This window comes from Colletes latitarsis, chromosome 14 (assembly GCF_051014445.1).
Source record: "Colletes latitarsis isolate SP2378_abdomen chromosome 14, iyColLati1, whole genome shotgun sequence".
NCBI lineage: Eukaryota > Metazoa > Arthropoda > Insecta > Hymenoptera > Colletidae > Colletes > Colletes latitarsis.
The window spans coordinates 27,570,242-27,586,835 of record NC_135147.1 but is presented as its reverse complement, the minus strand read 5'-3'; the positions used below and the strand labels follow the sequence as shown (position 1 = coordinate 27,586,835).

At 27.5% G+C, this 16,594-nt stretch overlaps 5 protein-coding genes across 14 annotated transcripts; 3 read left to right on the top strand and 2 right to left on the bottom strand.

Moving 5' to 3' along the window:
- Positions 1-25: 25 nt before the first annotated feature.
- Bmcp (uncoupling protein Bmcp mitochondrial) lies at positions 26-4,412 on the top strand. 6 transcript variants are annotated; one of them, XM_076781956.1, is made up of 8 exons: positions 26-312; positions 1,080-1,261; positions 1,373-1,520; positions 1,577-1,856; positions 1,958-2,076; positions 3,483-3,543; positions 3,609-3,698; positions 3,771-4,412. In XM_076781956.1, exons 2-8 carry the CDS (start codon positions 1,189-1,191, stop codon positions 3,894-3,896), a joined length of 897 nt encoding a protein of 298 aa, XP_076638071.1. In that variant the 5' UTR covers positions 26-312; positions 1,080-1,188; the 3' UTR covers positions 3,897-4,412. The 6 variants fall into 6 exon arrangements, with proteins under 6 accessions (XP_076638071.1, XP_076638073.1, XP_076638072.1 ...); XM_076781958.1 differs by lacking the exon at positions 26-312 and adding an exon at positions 352-909 and having other exon boundaries at positions 1,156-1,261; XM_076781957.1 differs by lacking the exon at positions 26-312 and adding an exon at positions 353-890 and having other exon boundaries at positions 1,156-1,261.
- A 19-nt stretch (positions 4,413-4,431) lies between these two features.
- On the bottom strand, positions 4,432-9,300 carry LOC143350114 (protein FAN). The gene is made up of 16 exons (XM_076781947.1): positions 9,078-9,300; positions 8,651-8,884; positions 8,373-8,571; positions 8,115-8,300; positions 7,971-8,042; positions 7,689-7,897; positions 7,453-7,615; positions 7,226-7,380; positions 6,760-6,938; positions 6,557-6,688; positions 6,286-6,489; positions 5,923-6,199; positions 5,618-5,848; positions 5,445-5,533; positions 5,024-5,275; positions 4,432-4,926 (listed from the first exon to the last, which is right to left on the bottom strand). The coding sequence occupies exons 1-16, from the start codon at positions 9,089-9,091 to the stop codon at positions 4,829-4,831; spliced, it is 2,694 nt and encodes an 897-aa protein (XP_076638062.1). The 5' UTR covers positions 9,092-9,300; the 3' UTR covers positions 4,432-4,828.
- A 34-nt stretch (positions 9,301-9,334) lies between these two features.
- LOC143350115 (uncharacterized) lies at positions 9,335-12,488 on the top strand. Of its 2 annotated transcripts, none has more exons than XM_076781949.1 (6): positions 9,335-9,372; positions 10,163-10,313; positions 10,399-11,164; positions 11,239-11,870; positions 11,965-12,067; positions 12,184-12,488. In XM_076781949.1, the coding sequence occupies exons 2-6, from the start codon at positions 10,199-10,201 to the stop codon at positions 12,392-12,394; spliced, it is 1,827 nt and encodes a 608-aa protein (XP_076638064.1). In that variant the 5' UTR covers positions 9,335-9,372; positions 10,163-10,198; the 3' UTR covers positions 12,395-12,488. The 2 variants fall into 2 exon arrangements, with proteins under 2 accessions (XP_076638064.1, XP_076638063.1); XM_076781948.1 differs by having other exon boundaries at positions 9,365-9,447.
- A 113-nt stretch (positions 12,489-12,601) lies between these two features.
- Positions 12,602-14,592, bottom strand: LOC143350117 (3'-5' ssDNA/RNA exonuclease TatD). Of its 2 annotated transcripts, none has more exons than XM_076781951.1 (2): positions 14,535-14,592; positions 12,602-13,971 (listed from the first exon to the last, which is right to left on the bottom strand). In XM_076781951.1, exon 2 carries the CDS (start codon positions 13,946-13,948, stop codon positions 13,013-13,015), a length of 936 nt encoding a protein of 311 aa, XP_076638066.1. In that variant the 5' UTR covers positions 13,949-13,971; positions 14,535-14,592; the 3' UTR covers positions 12,602-13,012. The 2 variants fall into 2 exon arrangements, with proteins under 2 accessions (XP_076638066.1, XP_076638065.1); XM_076781950.1 differs by lacking the exon at positions 14,535-14,592 and adding an exon at positions 14,344-14,528 and having other exon boundaries at positions 12,605-13,971.
- Positions 14,190-16,587, top strand: Naa40 (N-alpha-acetyltransferase 40). 3 transcript variants are annotated; one of them, XM_076781962.1, is made up of 4 exons: positions 14,190-14,282; positions 15,186-15,568; positions 15,643-15,801; positions 16,447-16,587. In XM_076781962.1, the coding sequence occupies exons 2-4, from the start codon at positions 15,306-15,308 to the stop codon at positions 16,550-16,552; spliced, it is 528 nt and encodes a 175-aa protein (XP_076638077.1). In that variant the 5' UTR covers positions 14,190-14,282; positions 15,186-15,305; the 3' UTR covers positions 16,553-16,587. The 3 variants fall into 3 exon arrangements, with proteins under 3 accessions (XP_076638077.1, XP_076638076.1, XP_076638075.1); XM_076781961.1 differs by lacking the exon at positions 14,190-14,282 and adding an exon at positions 14,625-15,027 and having other exon boundaries at positions 15,643-15,794; positions 16,439-16,548; XM_076781960.1 differs by lacking the exon at positions 14,190-14,282 and adding an exon at positions 14,626-15,027.
- The last annotated feature ends 7 nt before the right edge of the window (positions 16,588-16,594 follow it).

Genomic DNA, 16,594 nt, shown 5'->3' with positions numbered 1-16,594 from the left:
CTAGATTAGAATAAATAGATTTTCGAATGAATGCCTCAATCTCCCTTAGCTACGCTATTGGTTCTGCCAAGTAATTATTTTTTGAAAAAAAATGAGGTAAGATTGAAAGAGACTTCTAGGGTCAGTTACATTTCCCAATAGTGTCGTAAATGATTTACGATAGGCATTTTTAATTGCCAACCTATGTAGATATAAGGAAAGTACCCTCATCAACCCATTTATAATGAAAAATAAAATTACAAAAACATTCCTGGCTACACATTATATTTTCGATTAGGAATTTTTTTCTCGAAAGTGCGTAAGATTTCGGAGGTAGGTCTATTCATAACAAATTATTGTAATTGACCCCCGCAACCGAAAATAATTTTTCCAGAACGATTTGAAATTTTTTAATTTTGTCAAAAAATTTCACACCTACACGAATTTTTTTCTCGAAGAAGGTTAGGATTTCGAGGATATGTGTATTCACCAAAAATGATTGCAATTGACCCCCGCAACTGAAAATAATTTTTCCAGAACGATTTGAAACTTTTCAATTTGATTGTTAATAACTTTTAACGGAGCCTCCATCAACAAATTGGTATTCTTGATTTTCGTCTTATTTTGGCCTCTAGAATCCCTGCATAGCTCGAAACGTAAAAATGCCTGCGCCGTCGAGATCCGAAATTGAATTGTAATTATGCCAGATCTGGCCACACTGAATAGGGGTATTCAATTTATAACGCTTTAAACGGCATCCGCGTAAGAATGCTAAAATCAATTTACGCGTTGAATTCAGCATTAGCAAGTTTTTAATTAAACTTTAGTTGAATGTAATAATTCATAAGTATTATTTCTTTCGCTTATACACAAAATTAATATCATTTAAGTTATATCGTCTACATTTGCAGGTAATGTTTGTAACTATACGTATGGAACTCATTTACAGTTAAATTATAATTACAATAGTGAATCAACACGCATGTATTTTATTTCGTTTGAACATGTTTTTTGAGCGGTTGCGTTACTTATAATGTAATTTGCATTAAGTTAACCTAACCGAGGTTTGTTTACTTCACTGTTCCGTAATCGTTTCGCAGGATTTTAAGTTTTAGTTGCACCTAATTCGTTAAACACAGTTTGCATTTTAATTATGAAATGATAACATTTCATTAGCACAAACACATACATTTAATTACAAAAACTGTGATGGGAGAGAATCACTGGAAGGATTGGAGGCCTTTTATTTACGGAGGATTAGCTTCAATTGTTGCAGAATTGGGTATGTGCTGTTAAGTTGTAATAATTCCATTTTAGAAACTTCTTTATTTTGTGAATATAATGTTGGATAGAACTTTTATTTATTATTTTTATCAAAATTATTGCTTGTCAGGTACCTTTCCTTTAGATACAACTAAGACTCGTCTACAAGTCCAAGGGCAAAAATTAGACAAAAGATATGCACATTTAAAGTATTCCGGTATGACAGATGCTTTGTTTCAAATATCAAAACAAGAAGGATTTAAGGCTTTATATTCTGGGTAAGTATAATTTATCAATTATGTTAACTATTCTTATTAATATTTTTATTGTATAGAATTAGTTCAGCTATATTAAGGCAAGCTACTTATGGAACTATAAAATTTGGCACCTACTATTCATTAAAGCAAACAGCTATGGATAGATGGGAAACAGATGATTTAGTTGTTATAAACATTGCATGCGCTGCATTAGCAGGAGCAATTTCAAGTGCAATAGCTAATCCTACTGATGTAGTGAAAGTACGTATGCAAGTAACTGGTGCAGACTCAAATTTGTCATTATTTGGTTGTTTTCAAGATGTATATCGACACGAGGGTGTTCGTGGTTTATGGAGGGTATGTAAAATGTTTGTATTCCATTTAAAACTTTAATATGTTCTTAATATATAATTTGTATATACAAAGAAAATGTTTAATATCAATAATTTCATACACAGGGTGTAGGGCCCACTGCTCAAAGAGCAGCAATTATTGCAGCTGTAGAATTACCTATATATGACTATAGTAAAAATAAACTTATGGATTTTCTGGAAAACAGTATTACTAATCATTTTCTGTAAGTAAATTATATTTGTACATTATGAAAAAAACTCCATGCTAATCAGTCTTGTATTATGGATATAAACATTTATAAATATATATTTGTTATACTATTTTTATTATCTTGGCTATTGAAAATAGTGCTGGTGGTATTAATATTAATTTATGAACTGTTTGGTCTAAAATTAAACATCTGCTTGTTTGGTGAAAAATTGTTTATTGAATTTCGATATGAATTAACCCTTATCCGGACTGTGTGTACAATGTAATATGTTCATTATTATTTTTTAATAATGAACAAACATATTTCATACATTTTACTTTTCACGGTACATGATGTCATGTGAGTATGTTTAATTTAGAATTTAAATTTAAATTTTATTGTTTGTTTATAGTATTACTGCTTATATATTCTTCAATGTAAGGCAATTTTTGTTCAAAAGTTTCATAATGTTTTTATAATTGGTACATAAGATACATGTTTTGTTATAAAGATGGCAAATTATCAACAAAATATTTTTGTGAAATATTGTGGGTTAAAAGCTAGTATCTTTTTATTAGTACTATATTGGTGATATATTTGTTTAAAACGGAAGTAATATTTTTCTAAAGGTGAAAAATTTTATTTCCAGGTTCTCTTTCACACTGTCGTGTGCATGGGCATATACAGTGCATGGATATTGAGATGACTACAGAAAATGAAAATGGAAGTTAACATTTCTTATTTTATAGGAAAATCATTGAAACTGTTATGCAGATGATTAAACATCTTGAATTACTTCATGAATATTGTTTGGTTAGCACTCATGCATTAAATTGATTTGCAATTTTGGATATATTACATACTTTGTTAAATTTTCTTTTCTACTGGTATTTTATTGAACGTTACTTTAAAAGAATCTGTGATTCTTTTAATTACAAGATTTTGTATGTAAAAAAATTAGTTTACACTATCTTAGACATCACAATATGCATTTTAATCAGCAGTGCCTGGATAAGGGTTGCTTTAACTTATCAAACTTGAATTGAAATTGACAATTGAAATTTGAGAAAATATTCTATAATTGTCTTTATATGTGCTTCAATATTTTCAAAGTTTAAAACTGATACTGGATTATTTAAAATACTTATATACAGGATAATAAAAAAAAGAGTTCATAACTTTTAGACTAAACAATATTCTCCAATTGGAGAATAGTCTTAATAAACATAAGTGAAAAAAATTGTTTATAATTCTATAAATATTAATTTTTCAATCTATATTTATTGGAATTTTCTTGTTCCATTTGACAAGTACTATCTATTCTAAAAGTTATGAATCCTTTTTATTTATCACACATACAAACATGCACGTAGGAGTATAAAAGTAGATTATATGTATAATACTGTATCAACTTTAAACATTATATATACATACTTCAGGTCCAGTTTTATAGCTAGCATGGGAAGCGCAGTGGCTTCTACTCCATTAGATGTTGTTCGTGTAAGTATAACTAATAATTATTTTTCTTGTCTGAATTTCTCAAATAAACAACAATATTATTTTAGACTCGCTTAATGAATCAAAGGAGAATACGTACCGGAAGTGGTGCATTATTACCTCATATTTATAGCGGTAGCGTGGACTGTTTTGTTCAGGTATGCAATATTACATACTAAAAAGAAACTTCATACATTTAAAATAATCTAATATACAATGTTTTTCTATAGACCTTTAAAACTGAAGGATTTCTTGCATTATATAAAGGCTTTGTTCCTACTTGGTTTAGAATGGGACCATGGAATATCATATTTTTTATAACATACGAACAATTGAAACAACTGGATCATTCGTAATTATAAATAAACAAAATTATGATGTACTCAATTAAAGTTAAACAGCAATAAGTAAAATAAAATGGGTAAAACAAAAAAATACCCTGGCTGCTGAAAAACTTGTTTAATTAGTAGAATTGCATTGCTAATTTCATTTTACCAACTGGAAGTCTTGCAACATTATGGCAGCCAGTGTATATGTGCACGTAGGTGTGATAAAATACTGGTAATAATGGTAAAAAATAATTTAAACTTGTACTGTATGATTTACTCGTACGAACGTTACGAATATATATATATATATATATTCAGGCACAGAAAAGTAATTGGCACAGAAAGAAAATGTACAAAAAAGAAAAATAAATAAATAAAAGTCATCTTTTTTTATCATGATAGAAAGTCACCTATGAAAGTATATTAAAAATATAAAAGTATTTGATAAAGAAACATTATAATTAAATATTCTATCCAGTGTTTTGTAAGATTTGAAACAGTACTAGTCAACATTTGAATCTCTAATAAATAAAGTCAACAGCGTGTGTCATGTTTTTATTTCATATGATTTTATTCTATCTTTGCTTAGAACAGAACTATAGCCTAGCACAGTTTCTAAAATCACCCTTTATAAATATACATATCACATATCCACATATCATATATAATTTAATAAATAAAGATTTACAGTGGATGAAGTTTATGTAAAATAAAATACACATTTTATAGAAGCAATATATCTAACGTAACATGTTGGATTTAAGATACTTTTTTTTTATAAATACTCAGGAATGCATAGCAATATTATAAAAATTCATTAAATGAACATAGAATGGCTGTTCTAAATGTAATCAATTTTTGTTTGCTACATTCAATTTAATTTATAAATTAAACTATTTCTGATTAGATTTATGATAAAACACGTAACACAATTTTTCAATTGTAATATAAATATAGAATTACAACTTCTTATAATTCCATACAACTATTTTCCTATCTTTTCCACCAGTTAAAATTATATTATTTTCCGTAGAAACTAATAATGCATTAATTGGTCCTGAAAATTATTTAATTACTTTAAAAAAAATTCAGTTTAAAAAGAGTATTATATTTGTAAAATGAATAAGAAAATTAAAATATAACATATGCCTTACCATCGTGATAATGCATTTGTGAAACAAAAATTGTTCCCTCGCGATTCCATATATTTATATTTCCATTGCTGTCACCTATCAATAAAAAAGTTTCCAACCATGTCAGTGTTAAAGGTTCATGTTCCATGGTTGTATAATAAACCTGGGTACTTGTATAGACATCTATTATATTCAATACTTTATCCTCTGCACATGATATTATGCTTTTACCTTCTTGATCAAATACAATTGCATTTATCTTGCAAGTTTGTCCTATATAAAAGAAAAGATATAAGATGTTGAAACAAGAAAAGATGTAACTACAGTAAAATAAAATCTCGATTTAACAAACTGAATTTGATGGTTTAGTTTTTCCCAATGTTATCTTAAAATTTTCCAATTAGTCCGTTAAATCGAGATTTTACTGCACTTTAAAACATACTTTTTACAGTAAATTGTAAATTATAAGTATCCATGTTCCATAACAAAATTTCTCCATCTTCTGTGCCAGAGACTAACAATTTCTCATCTCTATAAATACATCCATAATTAAAATTTGTTAGATTTAATATTTAATGAATAATTTTCCAAATTTAAAATATACAGAAACTTTACCTTGATATACTCATACAAGTTACTTTAGAATCATGATCTAATTGTGCAATAAGGCATTTTGTTGGTTTAATTTTTGATCCAGAAATATAGTTTTGCCAAACTTTAGCAGTACAATCCCATGAACCAGATATAATAATTTGGCGAGATGGACTTAATGCTAAACAAGAAACAGCATCCTCGTGCCCTTTTAATACATCTATTACTCTACCAAACTCAACGTCATAAAATATTCTATAAAACAATTTTAGTCAATGAAGGAATTTGAGTATACGTACATAAAATAGATATTTATATAGAATACTTACAACGAATTATCCCAGGAGCCCACTACTAATATATTACGATGTGAAGATGTGTAGTATGATATGCAAGAAGACAGTGGTAATGACGATAGAGCTACGCTACGCGATAATTTTTTGTTTTTTATATTGTATAATTTAAGCATTCCATCCTGTCCTACTGACACTACTTCATCGATTCTCTCTTTATTCATCATTGTGATGCTGCTTACACTTTCTTTATGAGATTGAAACGTCATTAATTCGTGTAGTTGAAAAACTCTCTCTAAGGGAGTTTCACTTTCTAGAAGAAGGTATGACTTATTTTACTCAATGGTTTTACATATATTACTGAGTATGATTTAAAAGTGGGAACAATATATGATATACCTGTTCCACTTTTAAAACATGTTAAAACAGTTTCAGTAGACAATTTATCCAACATTGTCACAGAACGCTTAGGATGAGGTAAAGTAAAAATTTGTTTTGGTATTTGACCAAACTCCATAATTTGTATCTCTAAACCGTGTCTATCATTAACATCCAGAATAGTATCTAGATCTACTGCTCCCTCATAGCACAAGTGAAAAAATACTGAAACAAAATATATTATAAAATATATGCTTTTTATATATCAATTTATAACTATACATTAATTTACCATTCTGAGCTTTCTCCGCTTCAATTCCCCTTTGTTTATACCCAAATATTAAATCAATCCAATGATGAAGATTTTGGGAAACATGATCACTTTCTAAAGCATTTCTTAATATTTGTATAAAATGAGCTTGTCCTAAAATTTAATAATTAATCGTATTAGAATTTCTAATATCTATCATCTTTAGATTTCAAAAAATTTTATACCATTTGCCCATGCTGGTAACTGTACATCTCCTATTTTTGTACCATCGTGTCGATAACCAAAATCGATACCATAACTGTTCACTAAAAAATCACCACCATTGTTTGTGTCATAAAATTCCGGGATCAGTTCTTTAAAGTCAGACATGTTCACCAAAACATTTTTCCATACGTCAGCTACACTGTTAGTTGTTTTTGTTGGTAAGAGTGAAACAAAAAATCGATTCTGCAGAGTCGACAGAGTCATTATATACTTTTACAGTATAAGAAGCAATTACCGTAAAAGTTTGTTTTGTCTGTGCGATACAAAATTACATTCACGTACATTTATTATCGCTATTGTTGAAATTTAATATTATGTAAACTTCTCTAATACCTACATTTTTACTTTTACACAAATTTTAAGCAATTCGAACTGATTTTGAACCCCTTAATAATAATAATGATTATTTTGATTAAATATACATACCTATTGAACATTCTGTCAGGATGGTCAAATCTCCCATTTTGTAAACACAGCATATACTCGGGATACTTTCGAACTAAATAGAATAATACAAATCCTGGTGCACTATAATGTGAACCATACAAAAATTTTGGTTCCAACATCTCCAAATATCGCTCCTAAGATTTAATGATATTGTTACCTTCTTGTTGGCATAAGCATAAAAAAAATATATCGAATAAATTAAATACCTTCAATTTTTTTAATCGATTTGGTTCAAGAGCTCCAATAGGTTTTGAAAGATCTCTATAAACACTGGGATCGTTCAAATCCAATGTAAAAGACGAGTAATCTTGTATTACCCATGGCATTACCGGATACTGAGTCAAATCATGAAAAGTTCTATCCGCCAAACTAGAAAATGGTATTAATTTCAAAATCTGTCAGGGTAATTTATTATTTCAACTTTTGTACATGAGAAAATTACCTGTTAATATATAGCAGATAATCGTAATTTGATAAAGAACCATTCTGCCATCTCATAGTCATTTGATCTTGAGGAACCCTTTCTAGGGAAACTGCAGGTTGTCTTAATAAATTCAGATACAGTTCATCCCTCTCATTTTGATTCTTCAATGATATAAACAAATGTTCAACTTTATTCTCTGAATGTCTTAACCATTTAATTTCAAGTCCCTGTGGTAAATAACATATAATAGATATCAAGTGATAGCGATTATATACTGTAGATTATAAAAAATATACTTACAATTTGTCTTAAAATAAATCTTCTCTTTATTATGTTAATAATATCCTTTAACTGTATTTTTAAAACTGGATACTGAAGATACAAATTTATTGCTTTAATAATCTATAAAAGACTCATAGATAGCAGTTATTGTAAAATACATACTTGTTCCAAATTGTTGTAAGGTTGAAAATAAATTCTTGAGTTTGTTAAAAGAATTCTGCCTGGATTTATAACAAGGGGTAGTACTTTATTCGCTTCAATTTCCAACACAACTTGCTCGTATAAATCCTCTAGCCAAGATGTATCAAACGAAACTCTAGACTGTCTTGAATGCACAATTACCATAATCTATATAATGATAAAAGTTTAATGAATTTATTTTCTTAATATAAAATATTGAATAAAGATTATTAAAAATACCATGGCATTCTGTTCAGCAGTGGGCAAACTAGCTGCTCTAAGTAATTGCAAAATTTGTGGAAGACAGTCTTCTACTTTGGCGTAGTTGAAATAGAAGTAGAATGTGGCATGTTCATGTATAAATTTATATGGTGCAATTATATTTTTCTCCAACATCTGCACATACTGCTTGCATTTGACTGACAATACATTGGTGCGTCTTATAAATAAAACCAAATTGAGTAACATATTTCATATATAATATATATTTTGATCAGTTAGAAAATATAAATACCAACCTTGTTATATTATTGTCAGATTCACATTGATCGATAGCTATAGCTTCTTTAAGTTGTATTTTAACTAAAGGCTGATTAATATCCTTATTTTCAAATACTAAGGACTTTGAACATAATTTTAATCTTCCATCTATCCATTTTTGCTCTATCGAATTAGAAGTATTAGGTAACTTCATTTGAACGCTATAATCCTCAAAAAATATTTCTCCTGGTTCCAAAAGTAGCATTGTAAATCTGATGCAAACAAAAATATATTAAAAAATAAATCAAACTTTAAATATAAACTTATAAAATGTAATAAATTATCTTTATTGTTAAAGTATTTTCTAAATAAAATTAAATAATATATAATTTTATTAATAAATAATGTTATACATTTTAAAAAATAACAGGAAATGCATAAACTGTCAGAATATTAATTAAGTACCTTTCTTTTTCCATTCTTACAACATTAAATGTTAATTACAACAAACATAAACAAAATACAACAGCAGTACACATCATTTAGACAGAAGTTTTGACATTTCTCAATAATATGTTTAAATAAAATATAAAATGTATTTTAAGTTTATTATAGCATGAATCATCACATATTTATATACGTATATCCAAACGCGAACATTGAATTTGCTAGAGATCACGAGAGCATTAGTGCTGCCAAGAGTGCCGAGGAGAAACGCATGCGCGGGAAAACAATGTCAGGGTCAGGTCGCTGCAGTCAGGTACATACCTTGATCAAGTAAAGGAAGTCTCGTATTATTTGAAAAATGAATACAGAACATGACGTAAAATGAATTGTAATTTATATATATACATTATTTTATTTATAAAACAACTTTATTCATTATTCAGTATTTACAGTACTTAGATTTTAAACCCGAAGGAAATTTCTTTTTTTCTTCTAAACATTATTAAAATGTTTCGATAATTCTAATAATCGTTTTTTATACTTATTTACTTAATGGAGATACATATTGAAGTAAAGTTCATAGAAGTTTAAAATTTATTACATCTGTAGTAACATCGAGTAAAGTTGACAGTATATGTATAGGTACCTACAGTGCACACAACTGATTCTAGTTCCCCTACTTTATGACTTTTCTGTTAAAATCTAATTTAAAAAAATAATAATATACAATTGATCAAAAATAATAATATACACAACGAATTGATCTTTTTCTTAAAAGTACTAGTTTTAGATTATATAATACAAGAAAACTTAAGCATGCTTTTCTCTTGCGTCTTGCTTAGAACCATATCTAATGGTATTCTATATAATAAAATTCCTTTGTATTTAATTTGAAATAAAATGATATTCAATATTATCTCAGATTGTATTATAGTAATCAGCGAAGCGTTTTATTGGTATTATATAAGTAAAAACTAATATTTTACGAAAAATCATCTTTCTAACCTTATACATGTTTTAGTATTGTTATATTATATTTATCTATTCTATAAAAACCAATGTCATCATTTTGTGGAACCCGTGTTAACTTACCTGGATATTAGAACATTTTTTTATAAATTTCGTACGTACTAATAAAGATGGAAAAGGCTATTAAACATTTGATAGTTAAATCAATAAATCTACGTAGTTGGACAACTTTATCAAATTATATAGCAACGCATAACTTAGTAATAAATTACGAAAATCAACAAGGTAACAAATAATTTATTAATATTATGTAATTAATGCTTAACAATTTTTTTTTAACGATTCCTTCTTAACTATATGTATTTTATAGATCCTTCATTATCTAAGAAATGGGGAGTACACAAAGAAAATATACAAAAAAATACTTTTTTAGATTCAAACAACAATTCTAAAAACATGATTGAAAACAATGGATGGAATTCCAAACAAACATGTACAATAGAAGCCATTAATCATTTGACCCTTTTATATGATTGTTCAAATTGCGAACATATAAGAAATTCTAAAGAATTTAAACAGTTATGTAGAATAATACAAAGAAATGTAAAATTTCTAAACAGTAATTGTATTATACACGTGTTAAAAATTTTATTACATTTTGGTGTTCCACCTGAAACTACAATAATTCAAACGTTACTTCAATTTATAAAATTTTATATAAATGATCTATCGATTAAAGAATTAACAAATGTATATTATCTGTTGCAAAACGAAAAGAAATTACCTTTGGTTAAATCTCTACTTCATGCTTTGCCAATAGTTTTTTATAATCAACTACAAATTGAACTTGATAAAAGAAATATGATTACTTTGTCAAGTGCTTTTATATTTGCTTGTAACATAAAGCACCTAGAAACATTAACTGATATTCTCAATATGTTATCCAAGAATAAAGAAATTCTTACTATTGAGCTTGTAAAATTTACTTTGTATGCATTGTATCTTTTACCAGAGCAATCTATAAATATAAATCTTCTGTATCGAGTGTTTGGTCTAATAATAGATAAAGGGCAGCTTTTGAAATTTAAAGAAATAAATTTCTTACTTTTTCTTATTACCTCAAAGATTGCAGACAGGTAAATATTAAACAATTTTACTTATATGTGACTTTTACCACCTTATTAACTTATCGTTTCATTTTCTTTTTCAGGAATATGAACTTTTATAACAACGATGTTTTATGCACATTATGTAACGCTGCTTTAAATAAAAATCTAGCTTTTGGAGGTCATGAGTTAATCTTGAAGAAATTAAATAAAATTTATTATAGCAATATTCCTTTATTAAACCATGCAACAACACGATTTATTGAAGATCCTTATTATTTGACTTCGTACTCACAGTTTCAAATATATACTCTCATTAGAGCTTTATCTAATGCTGATTATAAACCACAGTCATGGGTAACAATGCAATCAATGTTGTTAAAATATTTTTTTCATACCGATTATTCAATTCATTATCTGGCAGTTAATGCATTTCATTTACTTTCATTGGATTGCTATAATGCAGAACTACTAGAAAAGATTTTTACTATATTTTATTGCACTCATGATAATGTTAAAGATCATACTAAGGTCTATATTTTGAAATTATATCAAGCTGTTAAAACATTATATCCTTCTTATAATGGAGTTACATTAAGTGAGAACTTACTAAATAATCTTATGGAACAAGTAAGATTTATAAAGACTCCTGAATTAGGGGAAATTTTAAAAAAAGTAGTAGGAGGTGCTCAATTCATAAAAAGTGGCTTAACAACGAAAGTTGGCCATTTTATTGGTAAGAAATTAATTCAATCTCTAATATGAATAATTAAAAATAGAAATTGTTACTACATTATTGTAATATATGTGTTTTATTTTTATTATTATAGACTATGCTATTATTATACAACCAGATGGTTCTCCAATGGTTCTTAATGACTTAAGCAATAATATATTTGCTGAAGAATTAGTGTCACCACCAGGATATAGCAAGTAAGAAATTTTACATTTTAATTCAGGTTTAGTATTTGTTTTAATAGCTACAGCTACGATTTGTATTATAAAAAGAATATACTATAATGCAAATATATTGTATGTACTTTTTGTAGGTTGTTTGTTCTTGCCTTTCCAATTCACGCATATTGTATTAATACACAACAGTTAACCAGTACATGGAGAATGCAAAAACAATCATTGGAAACATTGATCAAATGTAAAGCTGTTGTTATAAATATTCATTTATGGAATAAGTTTTCTGAAGATAGACAAAAACTATATCTTGAAGATGTCCTACAAATTAAATCTAAGAAAATTTCATAATAAACAAGTAGCTTTAGATATTAATTCATTTAACACATTTAAAAACGTACAAAATAAAAAAAAAATATAAATAAATGACAAATAGAATAGAAAATGGTTTTTTATTATTTGTACATCATTTTTAACATAATCCAACAGTACTGTCAACGCGTTCAAAAGTTAGATTTTGAATTTTAAATAAATTGACAATGAATTATCTGTGTAACAATTTATTTATATGAAAATATTTATAACATCAACAACAAAGTTGTATGATTTTAGATTTTATGTATTTTATACATATTCCTACAAAATTCATATTATGCCATTATAAATGAAATATTTTATGCAATGCTAAATTTAATATGTGAATGAGTATTATGAATACACATATGAGTAACATATATAGAAGGGTAATATTTACTAATATGTAAATAAGATAAAAATTTGATGACATATTTTTTTGTCAGCAAACTACATTAATGTATATTATTGTTATTATAAAAGGTACATTTGTATAGATACACAAACAATGCTTTTAAAATGTAGAAAGGGGTCACGTATTAATAAGAGAATAATTAAAATGTTAAATAGCACCAATTAGCACCATTTTTGGATAATAAAAGATGATTTTTAATATCACTGATTTAGACCAAATAATTTTAAAGCATTGAAAGCAGTGGCTAAAGCGACTTCTTCTGGTGTGATTTGCATAAATGCTGCTACCATTTCCACTATTGCTGGTAAGGCACATGGTTCATTACGTTGAAAAGTACAATAACGATGAAGAAATGTCATAGATCGTTCTGTAAGAGCATTTTTAACATGTACAGGTAGTTTACTGGCTCTAGTATTAGGGTACATAAATGGGGCGTCTGTTTCTACTAATATTCTTTCTAAAGGTGCAAGTCCTCTTTCCAATAATTGTCTTATTCCACTATCAGATTTATCTTTACATAAATATCCTGTAATTCCTAAATAAAAGCCATGATTTAAATAAACTTGTGCTTCTTCTGCAGTTCCGATAAACGAATGAATTAAAACTGGTGGTAAACAATTTTTATAATGATCAAGGACGTCTAGAACATCTGTTTGAGAGCCTCTTTCATGTATTATAAGTGGTTTATTTAATTGACATGCAAGTTCCACTTGTTTATGAAAAACAGCACGTTGTGTCTCTGGGTCAGAAAAGTCACGACTATAATCTAAACCACATTCACCTATTGCAACACATTCTGGATTATTAGCTATGCTTTTAAGTTCTTGTAAAGTATCAGGATTTTCCCATGACTTTGCATCGTGAGGATGCACACCAGCAGTAGAATAAATAGTACCAGGGTATATCCTAGTTAATCGTAATGCCTCTTTACTAGATCGAATACTTGCACCCATTACCATAATTTTTTGTACACCAGCATCTTTTGCTCTTTGAATTACACTATCTAAATCTCTGCTATATTTTTTATTTGTAAGATTGGCACCAACATCGACTATGATATAATTTTCATAGCATTGTGTCATAGCTGAGGAAATAGTCTTTTCCTCTGCATTCGATGCAGTAGCATTTTCAGCCATTCCTCAATATCTGATTGCAATATCTGAAATAAGACAAAACCAACTATTATGAACGCTACTTATCATATTAAAAAAATATGTAAATATATATAAACCTGAAATGTTAAAATAACAACAGAATTTACGTGATATATTCCGTAATTGTACAAATACTTAGATTTTATTACACTTCGTAATTACTAGATAATTTATTCTTAGACAACATATGTTATACATTGATGTAGATGATAATACAAACATAAAAAAAAAATGTATAATATGCGTATAAGTTACTTAACCTATATCAATCAACAGAAAAAACTGAATAGATTGAAAACAAAACAAAAAATAAATCGTATGTATAATTATAAATCTAGATTAAATATTACAGTAAAGATATTTTCTTGAACACTAACAATAAAATGCAAAATGCATCTGTTGCCAACCAGTTGAAATTATTTTCAGCTAATGTGCGATATCACCATTCGAGTTATTACAAAAGATTTATAAAAATATTTAGAATGTACGTGAAAATATTTTATGAATCAAATCGCAACTTTCTTATTTCTAAATTTTTTAGCTTATGACCAAATACAAACACACATACATATTAATGCTTAACTGTCATACTACATATAGTGTACATACATGCAATGTATAGGCTGCATGCATACTATTGGACATATGTATATACATAAGTAGGCACATATGCACTTGTAATAGACGGCATGTGATACACACAAGATTCTTCGTACTGTTAAGTCATGCAAGCTTCTATAATAACAAAGTATATTTGTAATTTTGCGTAACAAAAATTTCCGATAATATACGTACATTTCTCTTGAGATTATTACATATATTTCGTGATGAAACGTAATATTTAATTCTTTAGAACCAAACAGAAATATTTGTTTCTGTTGCTAAATTATGACCCATGTAGCATTGTGTATGTAAATTTGAAAAATTTATAAATAATTCAAACATTTTTCTTTTTTGTATATTGAAATAATTAGTTATTCATTTCTTGTCCACTTCAAGAAAAAATATAACCTAAAAAGATAGTAGTTTTAAAATATGCGGGAAATATAATTATCATGAAGGTATTATTTTCATTTATATAATATAAATATATCTTTCGTATCATAACAATTTAATGTAGTTAAATGAAATATTTTAATTTTAACAGTTTTAGACAAATTTTGTATATTTGTATTTTTACTATGATTATTATGTTAAATCAGTTTCTTTCTTTGCGTAGAAAAGGAAAACAAGACGTCAGCTTCTAGCAGAAAAGGAAGCCACTGCAAAAGAATTAGTCGATAAAGCAAATGCTATTGCAAATCCCTTAGAGCACTTAAATTATTTTCACAAATATGAAATGAAAAATAATCAGACAATTGAACTTTTTTGTACAAGAGCCAAAGATGCACAACCTGAATGTTTATCTTGGATATTTGATATTATGGAGCGTAATATGAAATCTCTATATGAACAATGCGATTGGGGATGGGATCCAATTGCCAAACACCAAGAATTAACAGAACCAACTGCATGGTATTTAATAGCATCTTTGAACAACACATTTCTTGGATTTTCCCACTTTCAATTTACTATAGATCATAGGGAAGAAGTATTATATTGGTGTGTATATCATATATATGCATGTCCTATATGGAATTGTAAAAGATAAATAAGTATTCTGTATTTTAATACAGCTACGAGATACAATTGGAATCAGTAGTAAGGCGAAAAGGACTTGGTCATTTCATGATGTCAGCCCTTGAATGTATGGCATTGGAATGCAAAATGCGTAAAGTTGTTTTAACTGTATTTAAACACAATCCATCAGCTATGCAGTTCTTTTTTTCTCTTGGGTAACAAAATTTATTTTACAGTTATAATTTAAAAAATTACTAAGTATCATAACAATATATTTTATCATTTTTAACTTTATTACAAGACATTTTTATATTTTTTAATGCAATATACATACATCGCAGATGTAAAAAATTACATTTTTTGAAGTATCGATACGACTAGTATGAAAATGTATTTTTATGTTATAGAATCTAAAATTTTTATATTTAGTGTCACTGTGCTAACCATCTTAATTGCTTCTAATAACAAGAAATAGTCTGTATTTGATAATTGTACACATTAAGTGTTACAATTGAACAGTCATAAGAGGAAATGTTTTGTTGCGAATTTTTGTCATTAATGATAACAAAATTTATTTTTAAAAGTGTACGATTACTATTAAATGTAGATGGGAATGGCCTAGTGTTATTTAATACTACTTACATTTAATTTGATAAATAGCTTCAAAATGTTAGGTAGTAAAAATTGTAGACTAGGCTAGTTCACTGTACACAGTACACAATATATGTTTATAAGCAATCTAATTCTGCTCAAGACTGATCTGTACAATCGAAACAAGACTACTTTTATCTTATTGATTTTGTAAAGTGTTTATATTTTTGTATTATACATAAATTTGTTTTCGATTAATACTGTTACAGTTACAAGCTGGATAAAACCAGTCCATCGGCGGTATCCGATCAATTACACTATATTATTCTGAGTAAGGCCGTTGATACTGGATCAATGAGCAAGAAAAAGAGCTAACTTTGTATCAAACTATATAAGAATAAAGTAAGTTTTTTAAAA

Bases quoted from the DNA above. Each gene is read 5' to 3' on its own strand.
- Bmcp (XM_076781956.1), top strand. From the start codon at position 1,189: ATGGGAGAGAATCACTGGAAGGATTGGAGGCCTTTTATTTACGGAGGA. The intron at 1,262-1,372 runs GTATGTGCTGTT...ATTGCTTGTCAG, and splicing joins TTCAATTGTTGCAGAATTGG to GTACCTTTCCTTTAGATACA. The intron at 1,521-1,576 runs GTAAGTATAATT...TTTATTGTATAG, and splicing joins TTTAAGGCTTTATATTCTGG to AATTAGTTCAGCTATATTAA.
- LOC143350114 (XM_076781947.1), bottom strand. The intron at 8,301-8,372 runs GTATTTTTAATA...ATCATTATATAG, and splicing joins CTGCTGAACAGAATGCCATG to ATTATGGTAATTGTGCATTC. The intron at 4,927-5,023 runs GTAAGGCATATG...AATAATTTTCAG, and splicing joins ACAAATGCATTATCACGATG to GACCAATTAATGCATTATTA.
- LOC143350115 (XM_076781949.1), top strand. From the start codon at position 10,199: ATGGAAAAGGCTATTAAACATTTGATAGTTAAATCAATAAATCTACGT. The intron at 10,314-10,398 runs GTAACAAATAAT...TGTATTTTATAG, and splicing joins AAATTACGAAAATCAACAAG to ATCCTTCATTATCTAAGAAA. The intron at 11,165-11,238 runs GTAAATATTAAA...TTTCTTTTTCAG, and splicing joins ACCTCAAAGATTGCAGACAG to GAATATGAACTTTTATAACA.
- LOC143350117 (XM_076781951.1), bottom strand. From the start codon at position 13,948: ATGGCTGAAAATGCTACTGCATCGAATGCAGAGGAAAAGACTATTTCC.
- Naa40 (XM_076781960.1), top strand. The intron at 15,569-15,642 runs GTGTGTATATCA...ATTTTAATACAG, and splicing joins AGGGAAGAAGTATTATATTG to CTACGAGATACAATTGGAAT. The intron at 15,802-16,446 runs GTAACAAAATTT...ATACTGTTACAG, and splicing joins CAGTTCTTTTTTTCTCTTGG to TTACAAGCTGGATAAAACCA.